Consider the following 15,745-nt stretch of genomic DNA (forward strand, 5'->3'; position numbering starts at 1 on the left):
AAGGGTCCAATACACGATCAATTCTATTGTATTTATATTATATATAAATATTGACCTGACCTATATCGTACACATTTTGATTTTGCGAAGGTGTGCTCAGCAATATTTAATATTCAAAACATCAAAACCATTTTTGGTATTAATTATTGAAACGTTTGTTGAAAATAAATACATTTGATTATTATTATAATAAATACCATGAGATACCCCCACTAGATTAATATTATATTATACTCACGACCGATGTGGTGCCTATAATAGAACAACTAGCGCACACTCAACAATTCCGCGTGCTGCAGCGATCGCGTAATTTTGTTAGGGAATATTGTCATTTTACTATTTTAGTGATGTTAATTATTAATAATTCCGAGCGACTCCGACGAACGTCTCTCAGCGGTGTCGTGATGTCAAATGGTTTTACTTCTTACGGCGATCTCCGAACCCTGCGAGTAGGTGTCTGCCCAATAAGTTTTTCGTCCGATTTGATTATGCGTAGACAGACCTGTCAAGACGCGTTTCGACCGTACAATACGCCAGAGGCCTTTGTCCGCCATGCTTCGCACTAGCAAGGGTTTAATTTCGTGTAGACAAACATTGACAGTAATGAAATAAATTATTATCGCGATGGTAGTTTTTTTGATGTTGTTTTTTTTTCCTTTAACAGGCTTATATTATTATTACGCGTCACTTGATCGATGACTGGCCAGCGGGCACCGGCGGCCGTGGTGACACGATTCGAACTATATATATTTTAAGGTTATATATTATTATTATTAAAATCTATTTCAGATTATTTAAACTTGTTTAACAATATTGGAAAATAATTATAGTCTAATAATATAATCCATGTTTCCATAATGTTGTATGTTTTGATATATCGCAACGTTGCATGATTTTTTTTATTACCTAATGAAGTGTAGAAACTCATCATTTATTTTTTCCCATTATAATATTATTGTTACTTATGCTATATTATAGGTACCTACGTAATAACGCCGATTTGTCATAGCCTCGTCGTTAAACATTTAATCAGACGAATATAACTGCACTGTTCCTCCGTGAGAATGGTCTGCATCATGTTCAATGTTGTGTACTGGAATTCACACTTTGGAAAAATTAATTTACACATGATATAGTTGCTTGTTCATACATAATATATATATATCTACATGTGTGATTTGGGTCAACATTCTCTTGGGGCTACAGCCATTTTATCGTGACATTTTGTCGTCGACCTCATTATTTAATATTCTAACTTACAAGTTATAGAAACGTAACGTCATAACTCTACTGTATAGTTCTAAAATCTGCTTTAATACATGCAAGAATATAACAACCTACCTTACATAATGAAACTATTTAGCTTTATTATTTATAACCCTTTAAAGTTAAGGGGCACTAAATCGTACGTTAATAGCATCTGTTGGATAGGTATACCACATTATTAATTGCAGGATTAGCTATTATCATCATGGTGTAAGTTTTTGTAAAATCGCTTGTTCGTTGATATAATATTATATACTTATACAGGGTGTCTCTCTCTTTGTTTTTCTTCGTTGATACGTAATAATAATATTATTTTACCAAAATTCCTTGCCAACTATTGTACGTTATAATAATAATATCTGTATTTTACTACCTGTGGCCTAAAATCTATGACTTACATATTTATTTAAATAATTGGTGGAAATTAGAAATACAACTTTTTGAATAATTATAAAATTATATTTTCATCAATTGATATTGGATAACACTAATTTTTGAGAAATATAATTTTATCAACAAAAATTATTTAAAGTTTAGATAAAAGCAAACTACTATACAATAAATTATGATAACTTTAAGCGGTGATTCTCTTATGAAACATAATAATTTTCTAAAATACGAGCAGTTTGTTGTTTTTTTTTTTTTTTTTAATGCAATAATTTTGTCATGTCTTAAATTTAAAATTTTGTGAATCTATTCTTTCGCGGCAAAGAAATTGAGCAGAATGATAACATCCTTATGCTATAAATAGGTACATATTATTGTAATAATCATTTTAGGGGTAGATAGTTAAATTCAATTGTTGCATTATTTATTTATATTAATTTTTTTGATTTCGACGTTGATTACCAAATTAACCATGTTAACTCGTTTTTTCTCATCACAAGTTTTATATCTATTAGGATTATTGTAGGTATTGTAGGTACTTGTAAAATACGGGTCCTGTATTGAAATAAATTTAAAAAAAAGATAAGTTTATTATATAGTATCGTTTATTTTATGTTATAACAAGAAGGTTAAAAAAACACGAAACTTAGTTCGATTAAAAACATTTTCATTTTCAAATAAGTAAACAAAATTACCGACTTTATTTTGTTCATATATTGAATAGAGGACAGAGCAAGAAAATAAGCCTTATGGATGGGGTTTCTATGAATATTTTTTTTTTATAAAAACTTTATGAATACATTTTTTCTTAATATTTTTTGTTATATTTAAATGGTAATTTAACTTATATCAAAACTATTGATTACTTTGATTCCTATGGGACTTATAGACCTTTCTCATAAAACAATTTACCCGTACCTACCTACTATGATATATTGTGCAGCGTAACCTATCCATTATTTTTATAATTATTATTTTTTCAGTTTAGATTCTAAAAGTTTTTTACCACGGTTCAAGTTTAATATTCAGATAAAAAGAAATTATTACACTTTTAGTTTTCAAATAATGTATTTTTGATCATCCTGTTTCGCTCTGCCCACCTACATTTAAAGTCTTAATGTTTCCACCGAATATTATCTGTTGGTGTTTAACTGTGAATAGGCTATACACAGGTGTAAACTTGCTGTAGTTCAAATGATTAATAACTACAAAAGTTTAAAGTTTGTTTGTATTGTGTTTGTGTATAACCTATACAACAGCTAAATCTAAACTCAACTACATATATAATATAATTATTATTGAGGTAACGGTTAAGATATAATATTTTATATAAATGTTTAACGATCTAGCATTGCAAAATTGTGGTCAATAACATAAGAAACAACAATAAATATGATGAAACCGTCAGTTGAGTGCACGGGACGTCACCAGCAGACTTTGTTTTCGGCCCTTTGGTAGGATTCATGTGACGTTTCCGTGTGACTGTTATCACTGCATTCGTTTGGTTTGTTGGCACGGTCATGTTGCAGTACATGTCATCGCAACAGGATACGCATACCTGTGAACAATAATCATTGTGTGTATTGTGTTTATATGATAGGTGTGTATTATTCAAAGTTTTGATTAAAATCATTGTTATTACATTAATTTAACGTTGAAGGGTTATGGTTTTGGTGACATAGGTGAAATTTTGTTCAATTTCAGTAGCAAAAAAAATTAAAAGATCTTTGTTTGCAATGCTTTAAATAATAATACCCAATAAGTATAAATCTATTCCTAAAAGATCACTCGTTATTCTTGCCATTACACACAGCTTGTTGTTCTTTAGTAGGAAATTTTGTACTTTTACTAAAATGAAGTGATTGGTACTTATATACTTCTTGTTCAAAACACACATAGTAAAATTAAACAGAAAATGTAAATAAATAATTAAAGAATAATGCTACTGGTATACATTGAAGGTAACTAGTTTGTAACCGATAGTCGCTACGTGTCGTCTTTGCGTATATACGTTGAAAACTACCCACTACCCCAAACCCTTTGAGTGACCGTTTAGAAAAATGATACTATACATATTACAACGTCCTATAAAAATGTCAGAACATTTAAGTGTATGGTCTTGCACTCCACGAGGTCATGCCTGTGTCATTTTCAAGTATATACATCATTAAGTACCTACGTATAGGTACTGTAATATATTTTATAACGAATATTGGTTTTATTTGTACAAAATACCCATGTTTATGCACTAGGACATCATTTTAATGAAATTTATGAAAATATAGAAAGATACTTCAATACTTGTAAACAGAGTTGACTAGTCGATGTATAGTCGTATTTAAGACAAAAATAAGGCAGAGTAATAATATTATATACCTAATATATACCTGGCATACAAAATGACGTGCAGTATATTATAAGTTGTATACTCTGGACATTTTTATAAAGTATACATTTTCTAGATATAAAATTATATGATCATATGAAGTATATAGACATAGTATTATATGGACTTAATAAATTGTGTAGGTAGATACCTATTTTATTTCAACTTATTTATAATAAATGTATATTTCAGGTAAAGTAATAATAGCCCATAGATAGTTAATAATGCAATTATTTTTACAATGTGTATTATAATTGAAATGCATTTTTTATTTATATTATATTTCTTGTTTGTAGTATTTTCATATTGTGGATTTAAAATTTCAAGAAGGGAACTCTTGATTGACATGAATATGTAAAAGTTATTTTTAGTGGCACTTTATTAGTTAAATTATTGCTTTAAAAATAAGAATGTAGCTGATAGCGGGCTTTAAAGACCGATTATAATAGTGAATACTGAATAGTGATTGATTAAAATGAACAATGGACAAAAATCACAATGGAGTTTTTTTGTTTTTCTTCCGGCCATCTATTTGATGTATAAATCCCATCCACAACATCTTACCTTTCCATTTTATTTTATCTCCTGACATTACATCGATTTATTATTATTTTTGTATCTTTAAATCAAATGTATCCCACTCAGTTTCCATTCATCATTCGTTATATATGTTCACACCATATCCATTTTTGTCAACACATACCTTTATAATCTACGTCATTGTACGATATATAGTCTAGGCTTTTACTCTTGTTTATACTTTACTATATTAATAACGATAGACTATTTTATTAATGTACAAATAATATTTTAAGTCAATAATCATAATGTACATGTAATAGCTATTGTATTTATAGTATTTACCGTCTACCGGTCATTAATTGTATCTACACATCCATCATATCTATTTTTCATTAACAAATGGACAATATAATAATGTTTACGTTATAGGTACCTAGGTAGATAATTATTACATTAGTCTGATGGGTACTAAACTTAAGTTACTAATTACTAAATCGATATAATTAATTATTGCAATTAAGTTAGCAGCAATGGTATTGAGGGACTCCCTCCTCTCATTATCGCGTTTGATGTATCCGTCACCACTTATGGACAATTGAAATCGAAATTGAATGATAATCGCTCGAATTTCGTTATTGATAGTTCCCAACACAAACAATAATTATCAAATTCGTCAACTTTAATTTTGATTATCGCTGAATTAAACAGAATACTAATAATAAATTACGCAATTTTAATTACTGCAAATAACTATATTATATGAAATAAGTAAGGAACGGTTAAGGATACGGGTTGGCTCTAATTCTTCACCTGGCTAAACAGCCGTTTAGTATATTTCTATAAGCCTATAGAACTGCACTATACCCATTTAATGTTTTCCATCTTCTTAAATTTTTTGTTTATTCTTTAATAATTAAAAGTATACATAAAAAATAAAAATATTACACAACGATGGCGCACTTGATAATACCACTTAACTATTACTTTAGTACTATGTCTAAACATTATATTATGTAACTTACAGTCTGTCTGTCAATGCTTAGACAACCGACAGTGGACGGATGACATTCTGTTCGGTTAGCACATTTTTTGTTCACAATAACACTAGATCCAGTTGAATCCATTATGTGTAACGTCTGACAGTAGTCTAGATCTACGGATACATAAATTACTTCCACTGAAGTTTAAATTTAAAACTGATACATACCTCGAGCACATGGCTTATCAATGGCATATTGGTTGCATGTCAAATTGTCCGACACGTTTACGCAAGTGTAGCAAGTTAAATTTTCTGAAATAATTAAAGCAATCTATGAAATGAATGTAAGATCATTATAATTTAAATGATATACGTTTTCGTATCAACTATAATTTAATATCAATCTGTATTCTATACGTTATTGTGGAAATTTATTATTGTTATCATTTATTTATTTTCTATTTGTATACTTTTAAATAAACTGTATCGGGCCGGAGCAGGTATTGACTCATGATTATAACTTTATACACACACATATCTATCCAACACGTACGACGCATTGTATGTGTTTGGCTATTATTCAAATTGGCTACTTGATATTTAAATTAGATTTGAAGAAAATATACAGTATAGATAATAGTATAGGTAGTCTATTTTATTTTGCTATAAAAATGTGATACTATAATATTATCAGCTAGTTTATCACATATTGGTTACAGCCTATTTTTTTTAAATTTATACATAAGTTTATTAATTCCTATTAAAATCAAATAGTTACACACCATATCTTTTAATAAAACATAATATTAGTTAAGTTGTGTGAAGGGTGTAAACTTTTGTATATAAATTGTTAAAATTCAAGTACCTATAAATTGTGAGTAACTAAAAAAATCTGACAATGTATTATTAATAAAACGTTTTCAGAAAACCTAACGATGTGATCCATCAAATATTAGTGTAAAAAAAGAAAATTTATATACCATAATAATTATTATAATAATTAAAAAGAAAATAATTAATAAAAATATTGGCACCTACGTGACGTTTTTTATCATTAACTCAGTTGTTATAATAGATTTAGACGATCATTATAAGTTTTGAAAAAAAATATTTTTACTGTTTTTCTTTTTATAACTGATTGCACTTAAATTGGCAAGTTTAATGTTTTCTATTCAATAGTCAATTTTCGAAATTAAATTAGTGCAGTAAATTGAGGTATTTTTTGCTGTGCTAAGAAAATTATTTTGTTAATTTTCAATATATGTATTGTTAGTATTGTAAGCACTAAGCTTTAACAATATGTTTTAAGGATAATTGCTTTAATGACTCCTGATCATACTTAGAGTCTTATTTTGTGTTTCTCTTTTTTTATTTTACAACCTAAATTAAAGGATGAATCTCAAAACAATTATAAAGACTATTAAGTTATATTAAAATATTTCCACACAGAAATATATGTGACACACACTGTGCTCCGTTTTCATCAAAACCACAGTACAACAAATAATAACAATAAATATTTCATCGTATTTAAATATTAATTTTATTATTGTTTTTAAAACCAACGATAGACTATAAATTTAAGATAATGTTTGGCGTTTAGATTTCGACGAGAATGTTATGATTTATTGATTGAAATACTAGTTAAAAATATTTACTCTAGCATTTGTTTTAAATTAAACTTTATAATTTAAAACTATTATTACATTGACCTTTACTATATAACTTTAAATATTAAATTATTTTTGGGTGGAAAATTACATATAATTGTATATTTCTACAAATATATAATATGTTTTACAAGCATTGTTTTATGTTTTGTGTCTGTCTTAAGATTCTTAGACCCGAGAAAAATTGGTTTAAAAACAATGGGTTTTGACTTTTGATCTCAAGAAAATAAACTTTTAGGGTACCTAGTGAGACTGTTGTGTCAGAATTTTCGTGTAACATAGTCAATTTAAGTTGAAATATAGTTCTGTGTTTAAGAATGCACCTTTTTTTTTTTTGCAAAAACAAATAAACGAATTAATTTAAATTTGTGATTAAATTAAAACTATTTTCATATTAATTATTTTATCATATTTTGCTTTGGTTTACCTGGAGTAGGTAATATTATAAGTTTATTGCATTTGACAGGTTTACAATCTTCATCATAAGTGTAGTATTTGTACTTTTAAATTTTATGATATTTAAAAATAGTTTTGTAGTTAGTTTGTATAATGCTCAACTATGTTAAGTCGTAATTAAATTATTACTAATTAAAATCCTGATTTAATACTTCTAATCAATGAATGCGTTTTTTATCTGAAATTATGTGCGTATTTATTATCATTGTTCTTTTTCTTACCTACTATACAATATATAATAAGGTGACATTTTAAAGTTACTTTAACTAAACTGATATATTTTAATCGTGATAAAACATATTAAAAATGGCTAAGGAAAACAATTTGAACTGTTTAAAATAAGTAATGACTAACGATAGTCAAACATAAATTACTAATAAGTATTCAAGTATATAGAATTATTAGTGAATTAAATATGATGCTCAGAATTAGATGTTATGCATTATTGTATATTATAATAGTATTATATTGAACAATTTATTGTTCATGCGAGTTGTTGCGTTGTGTATCGCATTCTCCTCGGATTAAGTGTGAGTGTGTGACACATTTTAGAGAATGTGTGTTTGAATATTTGATTAGGGTTTGTAGAGTTTGTTGTTAAAAAACTGCCATTATCCACAATACGATGTTTCAAAATGGCTTTATATTGTTTACCAGTGAATTACCTTTTGTCATGTTTTGTGCGACAACATCGGTCATTTTGGTATCGGAACTCAGCGGTCTGGCTACGCAACCAGACAATAAGGCCCATCTAAATAGTGGTACCATCCACGGGCAACCATGAGGCATACCTCTGTATGACCCCAAACATTACCTAAAACAATCAAGAAAAATTAATTTTAGATTTTTAACATAGGTAATATAGTATTAGATTTTTATTTATATATAATATATAGTTTGTTTGTGTAGAAAGAATGTTCCAAAAGTTTTGAAGTAAACGCTCCTATATGTTATCAGTTAGTTATATTTAAACGATCATAATATGGATTGGATATTGAAAAAACTCAAAAAAGATAGTGGTTGAATAAATTTCAAACAATTTTGGATAAAAAAAATCATCCATTTTTAACCATATCTGTTTCAAATATTGAATAAGTAATTTGTTTTAAGTTGAATTGACGATTATCTACCAAAATAAATGGCCTGAATGAAATGTGAGGTATAAGGCTCATTATTTTTAAATTTAAATAGGGATGTCCTAATAGTAACATTTGAATCACACTGAGCTAGTTCAATATTTTATTATTTTATTTAAATTATAATAATAATTAAAGAAAAAACAAGTTATAACTTATTGTTTTAATGTAATCATAGTTGCGGATCTAATAATGTAATAATAATGTATGCCATATGATGATACCTATGTGGCTATGACGTTTATGAATAAATTACTGAACTGTTTTTTTTTAAGTCTTTCGAATGGTTCAATAATCAATATGTTGGGCATGGTTCTGTGTTCACACAATGTTTGGAGTTATTCATGCAATAGTGTTTAAACTGAATATCATTTAATTAATTACATCATTCACCATTATTGTAGCACTTGAGTTAGATAACGTATTTTAGGACAGATCGTTTTTAATATACCTATCGGGCAAATTTCATTATACACAAAAAACAACAATTTTACTTTTTTTTTGTTTAACCAAATATTATCAATATATTTTCTAAAAATATAACAGTATGATAATTCAACTTCATACTCACTAAAAAAATTAGTTATGCACATGCCATTTAAAAAATAAAATAAAGACTAATGAAAACCTCATTTAATTTACCATAAAAAGCTTTATTTTTTTGTCTGTGGGTCAGATAAAATTTGTCTACGGGCCACCATTCGGTGACCTTTGCCCTATTATTAAAAATAGAATAATATATTCAAGTTAAAAATAACTTTACCTTATTAATATTTTTATATAAACGATGAAATAAAACTTTAAAAATCATTTTTTTCGTATCTCTTATGTTTTTATACTTGTGTAACTTTACATATTAACTGATAATGTCAGCATTCTATGATATGTATTAAGTGAACCAACCTTCATGTACTTTATGGTACCGTTCTAGTTTTAATTACTTTAGTAAAAGTGAAGGTGCTTTATTTAGTTTTTTATTTTTGCGAAATTGCAGAATATTATTACCTTCATAATCATATGATATAATAACTAGAATGCATGCAAATAATTATTGTTGATAGCTATATAATGTTTTCCCCAAAATTTCTACAATAAACTAGTTGTTTGCAGACTTGTTGTGTGACAAACATACACATATTATATGCTCAACGTTTGAAAGGGTTGCTCAATATTGTTCGTTATGTCTCTATATTATGTTTAATAAAGTTATATTTTCATCGAATAGTTTTTATAGCTATTAACTAGTATATATTCCTATTATTAAAGTAGATATTATTTTATTACTTTATATTCCAAGTAATATAAGAACTGAAGAAGCTATTGATTTTATAATGTGTGGTTATTTTTTTATAGATACAGTTTTACTAAGATAAGAAGGTTTTAAAGTAGCTTACAAAGTTTCACACTCTGGCTCGATATCTTTAGATTATTAAATTAAAAATAAATATTATCTATTTTAACAATTTGTTTTTTTTTTGAAAGTTTGATACATTTTGAAAATTTCCAAAAAGTAGAAGATTTATAAGTAAAATAATGTGTGTTAAGATTATTTTAAACGTCTAGACAGGAGACAGCTAAGAATTTATTTTGAATACAATGATTTTTTATTGCTTTCAGTTATCAAGTCGCTTGACCTATATGTGTATGAATTTGTTAAAAGCTATCTATTGCATGTTAAAAAAAAATATTTATTTAGTCCCTTTTCGATTTGAATTGAAACTATAGTCAGATGATTAAAAAGGGATTTTTGGAATATCATAGAAGGTTTTAAGAGATGAAAAAAAAACAGTGAAAATATTGTGAAAGTTACACCAAACTCATTTTAAATAAAATTAATTGTATCGTTATGCTTATACTGCAGACAAAAGTTCATATTTTTTTATTAAAATACTTACTTTGAAATATAAATCATGTTATAAACTTGGCTTTGCTTAGATTTTTATTGCTTTCGAAATGCAATTTATGATGATTTATTAAAGATTTTAAATTAAAAAAAAAAAAAAAAATAATAATAATAATAATAAAATGCATCACTTTCTTATAACGGAACGAAGAGACACTAATGACAAATACCCAGTATCTGGTTAACCATTTTTTTATATTTTTAAAATCATGATAATTTTTCGCCATGATTTACTATTTTCTGACTTGTCAATTTTTTCCTGTTAAGTTTCTCACTAATGAGCTACGGATGCGAGACAAAAGTATTGGACTTAAGTGTTGCGTGAAGATTAACTATCGTCGTTGTCGCAACCATTGAAAAGTTTTCAACAGAACCTCTCCGTATATAATAGGTCGTCGAGGAAAACTAACTTCTCAATAATTTAAAGGTATAATGAGAAGTAAGAGTGAATGGAGGGATTTTGGTGACAGTTTGCCAACAGTTACATGTCGTTATTAGTTATTACCTTAGACTTTTGAGGGTAACTTTTGACCACGCGTGAGGGGATGGGTATACAATATACGCGTGCACTGTACACGGCGCGCATTATGTATAATATAAAATATTATTATATACACACGTGAGCATACTTGAGGGTTGGTGTCATTGCCGTTTAAAAAGCTCGGCTTATCGTTGTAAATTTCTACGGAACAATACAAAGCTGTTATCTCAGTGTGTGCAGTGTAATATCGCGTATTGTAAGAGAGCATTGTATCCGATTATAATATTAATAATACCCATTGCAGTAGTGTTTCTACAACACTGGCGTACGTGTCCGCTGCACCGCGCTAATGAAAACACATGGTCCTCGCTTTTCTTTTGTTGTTTATTATGCGATGATGGTCATATAACTTTTAACACTGCTCCGCACTTTCCAACCAACTTGGTCATCCTTAAACGTTTCAAACTTTACGTATTAATAGGGTCATCATCTGTTGTCGGTGAATTATTTATTGTCCTGCTAACCCGGCCACTTTCCACCTATATCCTTCTCTTATCGTTTTATTATGTAAATCTTTACAAACCTCAACCCAATTATATAGGTTAAACCGTTCAGGTAGGAATTGGAATATTACGTTTTAGGTAGCGTGCGTTAAATTATTGTCACGTATATGCGTAAATTCTAATTTCGAGCCATTGTCAGTGCAAAATATTGGCGATATACCTATATTTGATAATATTTCGATAATATAGTTTCTATAGCTGTACCCCAGTTTTAAAGTACTACAACGATATTATAATCGTGATTATATTGACAGTTTTTGAAATTTAGTGTTCGTTTCTGTGCATTGTTTTAAGATTGTTTCTTCAATAATTCCCATTAAAAGCGATTTATTACAAATATTTTAGTACTGGAATTTCATACATTTTTAGAACTAATCATCCTTTATTTGTTACAATTAACAGTAGGTACAAATTATGTATGTAGATTAGGTACAATAGTGCTGTTTTATATTTACATGCATAAGTATTTAATATGACGTGTACTTTGCTATTATATACCTACTTTCAAACCAAAATGTACATATAGATATCTAAATATAATTTTGTAATATATTATATTTTGGGATAATATTTTGATATATATATATATAACACTAAACAGTCTATAACAGTTCGATTTTTAATATTGTTAGTTTTTTGTTGAACTTTTTTTGTAGTCAGTTAAATATTTTACACACATAAACATAATAATTGTGTGTATTTATGATATATTATGTCGGGAACATTATCTGTTTATATCCATCATACAATTTTATGGCTTAACCACTCTGTTCATTTTATAGCTAAGCTGTTCAATTTAGATAAATATAGACTGTTTTAAAACTAACATCATCAATAAGTGTTAATACTATAGTTAATACTATGCTGTATGAAGATTGTTTCAATGTTTAAACTTGCAGGCACCTATATTAAATAAACAATTACCTACTATTAGTTTATTGTTACCTTCAACTGGTTATAACTATTGAAAACACATTTCAAATGTTGACAATTATTTTTATAATATAAAAAAGAACTAAAATTCCTTGCAAATGTAGTATTAAGTTACTTATTCGATTTCAGTTTGACATATAAAATGAAAAAAATGCAATGAAGCGATTTGTTTATAGTTTGATGAACGATGAACGGGTATAAAATAAATTTGTTGACATGATAAATACATATAGGTAGGTAATTTACTAATTTACTATTCTATCTATACCATCTACTCGTGTAACATTTAAGTCTAGAAAGTTGTAATGTGGAGAAAGTAATTGTTTTAAAATTAATTGTAATCTTAGTTTCAGTGTATGATTTCCATAAATTTTCTTCTACCACGTAGTACACAAGAAAAATATACTTAAATCAATTGATTCTATATAGTTCTCTAGTTTCCTGTCAAATTTTAGTTTGACCAAAATAATGTTTGCTAAAAAAATATTTTTTCGGTACTTCTATACATTGTATAATTATTAAACATAGACGATTCTATGGAAATAATTTTCACAAAAAACCTTAATATAGCGGGCAAAGAAACGTAAAATAAGGTGATTATTAAAAAATAATCCGACCATCACTCAATATTATTTTAAAATGTAACAATGTATTACTGATTTAAGAATAATATAAATATACCTGTCTCAATTCGTCACTCAACCATTAGTTTAAGTATAGTGTTACTTATATTATCTAATTTTACATATTGTTATATCCAATGGCATTTAAAAATATTTTCATTAAATCTAAGCTATTTAAAATTATTTGGAATTTGAGTTTTTTTATACGTGTTGATGAAAATTTAATACGAGATCTTACATAAGATTTATTATATGTAGTAGTAAAAATTGGATATAATATATTATACAAAGAATAAAGATTGTAGTTATTTTGCTGTCATTTAAAAATATTCATAATCGGTATCGATTGTAGAAATGTTAGTAACATTAATATAATATGATATAAATACATACTGCTATTAATATAACAAAACCCGGGAGTTCTCGTGCTATTAATATAATAAATTTAATGTTTTTGTAAAAAATTAATCCAACCTACCGTATGACTAAAAATAATAAAAATAAGTTATTATAATGTGCTATTATATTATTAGCAATAAAAATGCGTAATACAATATATTTGGTATTTAGGCTGACAGACAATCTCCGTTCAGCATTGTTAATGGTATGCCATGATTTATAGTTGAATTCAAATTTAACACATCTATTTCAGTGACCTACTCAATGACGAGGTACACTACCTACAACCTACACACCTACTCCAAAACAGAGCTGTTTACTTGTCCACTTTTTTTCAAGTACCTATTGAAAATTATAATATTTTCATCAAATATTAATATAAACACCGCAGTACACTTCATCTAATATTGTATTCTAAAAAAATATTATTAATTAGTGACCTTAAACATTATTGTAGATTTAACGATTATAAACTTAGATATCATATTAATGAATTAATGATAAGTATTATAGAAACTATTTATAAAACGAACATTTTAAGTATAACAAGTATCTTATACTAAATATTATTTAATGTTGAATAATCAGGTATAATTTCTTTATAAAACATCTTTAGCGTTTATTTTTATTAAATAATTTAATTAACCAATGGTTGTACCATAATATAACTTATTTATCTGTACGTACATTTGCACATATTTAAGTTTATAGTATAGCTATTTACTCTTTTTATGTGCCTGAAAAATTATCACCTTTCAACGAAAGTACTCTGGAAGTACTTCAAAAGTTTCATCACAAAAACTTTGTCAGTTTCTAAATATTGAAATATTTTGTCTCATCTTTGTAAGCATCATTACGTAAAAAAAATAAAAAAAAAAAACGAGCAAAAATCAACTGTTTGCGTTAAATGGTACTTTGGAAACACTAATATTATCCATTCATTCATCAAACGTAGTATTCAACAAATGACTGCTATTTATTTTCGAGATTATATCATTCTGTGTTTAAAACATTATGTTTTTGAAAGGTAAGAGGTAATATTTTTAGTTTATTTATTATCTTATATACAATATTTTTTTTTACATTTCATAGGTTTCATTGGATTATTTTCATATTAAAAAGTTAACAGTAAAAGAAAGTTTTATGATTTTTCCAAATGAAATGAAGTCTAATTTTTGCAATTAATTAATATTTGTAAAATATAAAAGATGAATAGTTTGATTAATCAAATATAATAATGTTCCATATTTTATGATTTTTAAGTTTATTCAATGTCACTCATCGATGGGTTTCAAAAATTTTAAATTGTACTTTTTCCATTTATATTAGTGATTGGTATTAGTAAACGGTTTTTATGTAATTACTAATTATTATATTGCAACTGAATGATGTGTTAAGTTCTTAGAGATAAACTCTATAAGTCGTAAATATTTTCTGTACTTGAGTTGTAAAACATTATTCATAAAAACAATGGAAATTAAAATGGTAGGATTTAATAAAATTGATTTCAGATTATACGACTTTTATTACTTATTATTAATGTCTCAATATTGCATGTATTATAATGCAGTTCTTTACTATCATTTTGTTCTATAGTTTATCACTGTTTTATATAACCTTATAGTTATATGAAACAAACTCCTAAGTAATTACATGATTTTAAGTATAATATATTATCCTTTTTTTCTAATATTTGTTTATACTTGTTTATAGTTACAGAACGTATTTTTTAGTAATCTATAAGTACATACTAAAAATTATGTGGTAAATATCATCTGATAAAAAGAAAAAACTAAATGTCTTAACAGTTCAATAATATCAGTAATATATTTTATTTTTACAATAAGTAATAATTCAAGATGTAGGTAATTGATTGATGAATTAAAATCTATTTATTATTTATTACTTATTATTTATTATTCGTTTTTAAAAGCTTAAGATTGGTAAAGTCTATATAAATATATCATCGAATACTTCAAATTCTTCTTATAAAATAAATAACCTCTGTAAAAATATTTTTAAACATAATATAAGTTGAACA

At 26.7% G+C, this 15,745-nt stretch overlaps 1 protein-coding gene across 1 annotated transcript in view; it reads right to left on the reverse strand.

The window, feature by feature from the left end:
- Positions 1 to 2,236: 2,236 nt before the first annotated feature.
- The window catches only part of LOC107165658 (ly6/PLAUR domain-containing protein 6B-like), a 59,648-nt gene continuing 46,139 nt past the window's right edge, over positions 2,237 to 15,745 (reverse strand). The window contains exons 2-5 of the mRNA XM_015514007.2: positions 8,332 to 8,480; positions 5,769 to 5,852; positions 5,584 to 5,714; positions 2,237 to 3,211 (exon numbers count right to left, since the gene is read on the reverse strand). Coding sequence (XP_015369493.1) covers positions 2,999 to 3,211; positions 5,584 to 5,714; positions 5,769 to 5,852; positions 8,332 to 8,455 — 552 coding nt within the window. The 5' untranslated portion in view covers positions 8,456 to 8,480 and the 3' untranslated portion in view covers positions 2,237 to 2,998. The remainder of the gene's footprint in view (positions 3,212 to 5,583; positions 5,715 to 5,768; positions 5,853 to 8,331; positions 8,481 to 15,745) is intronic.

Source organism: Diuraphis noxia, unplaced genomic scaffold (assembly GCF_037042655.1).
Source record: "Diuraphis noxia isolate RWA-SAM2 unplaced genomic scaffold, SU_Dnox_SAM2 contig0002, whole genome shotgun sequence".
Classification (NCBI taxonomy): domain Eukaryota; kingdom Metazoa; phylum Arthropoda; class Insecta; order Hemiptera; family Aphididae; genus Diuraphis; species Diuraphis noxia.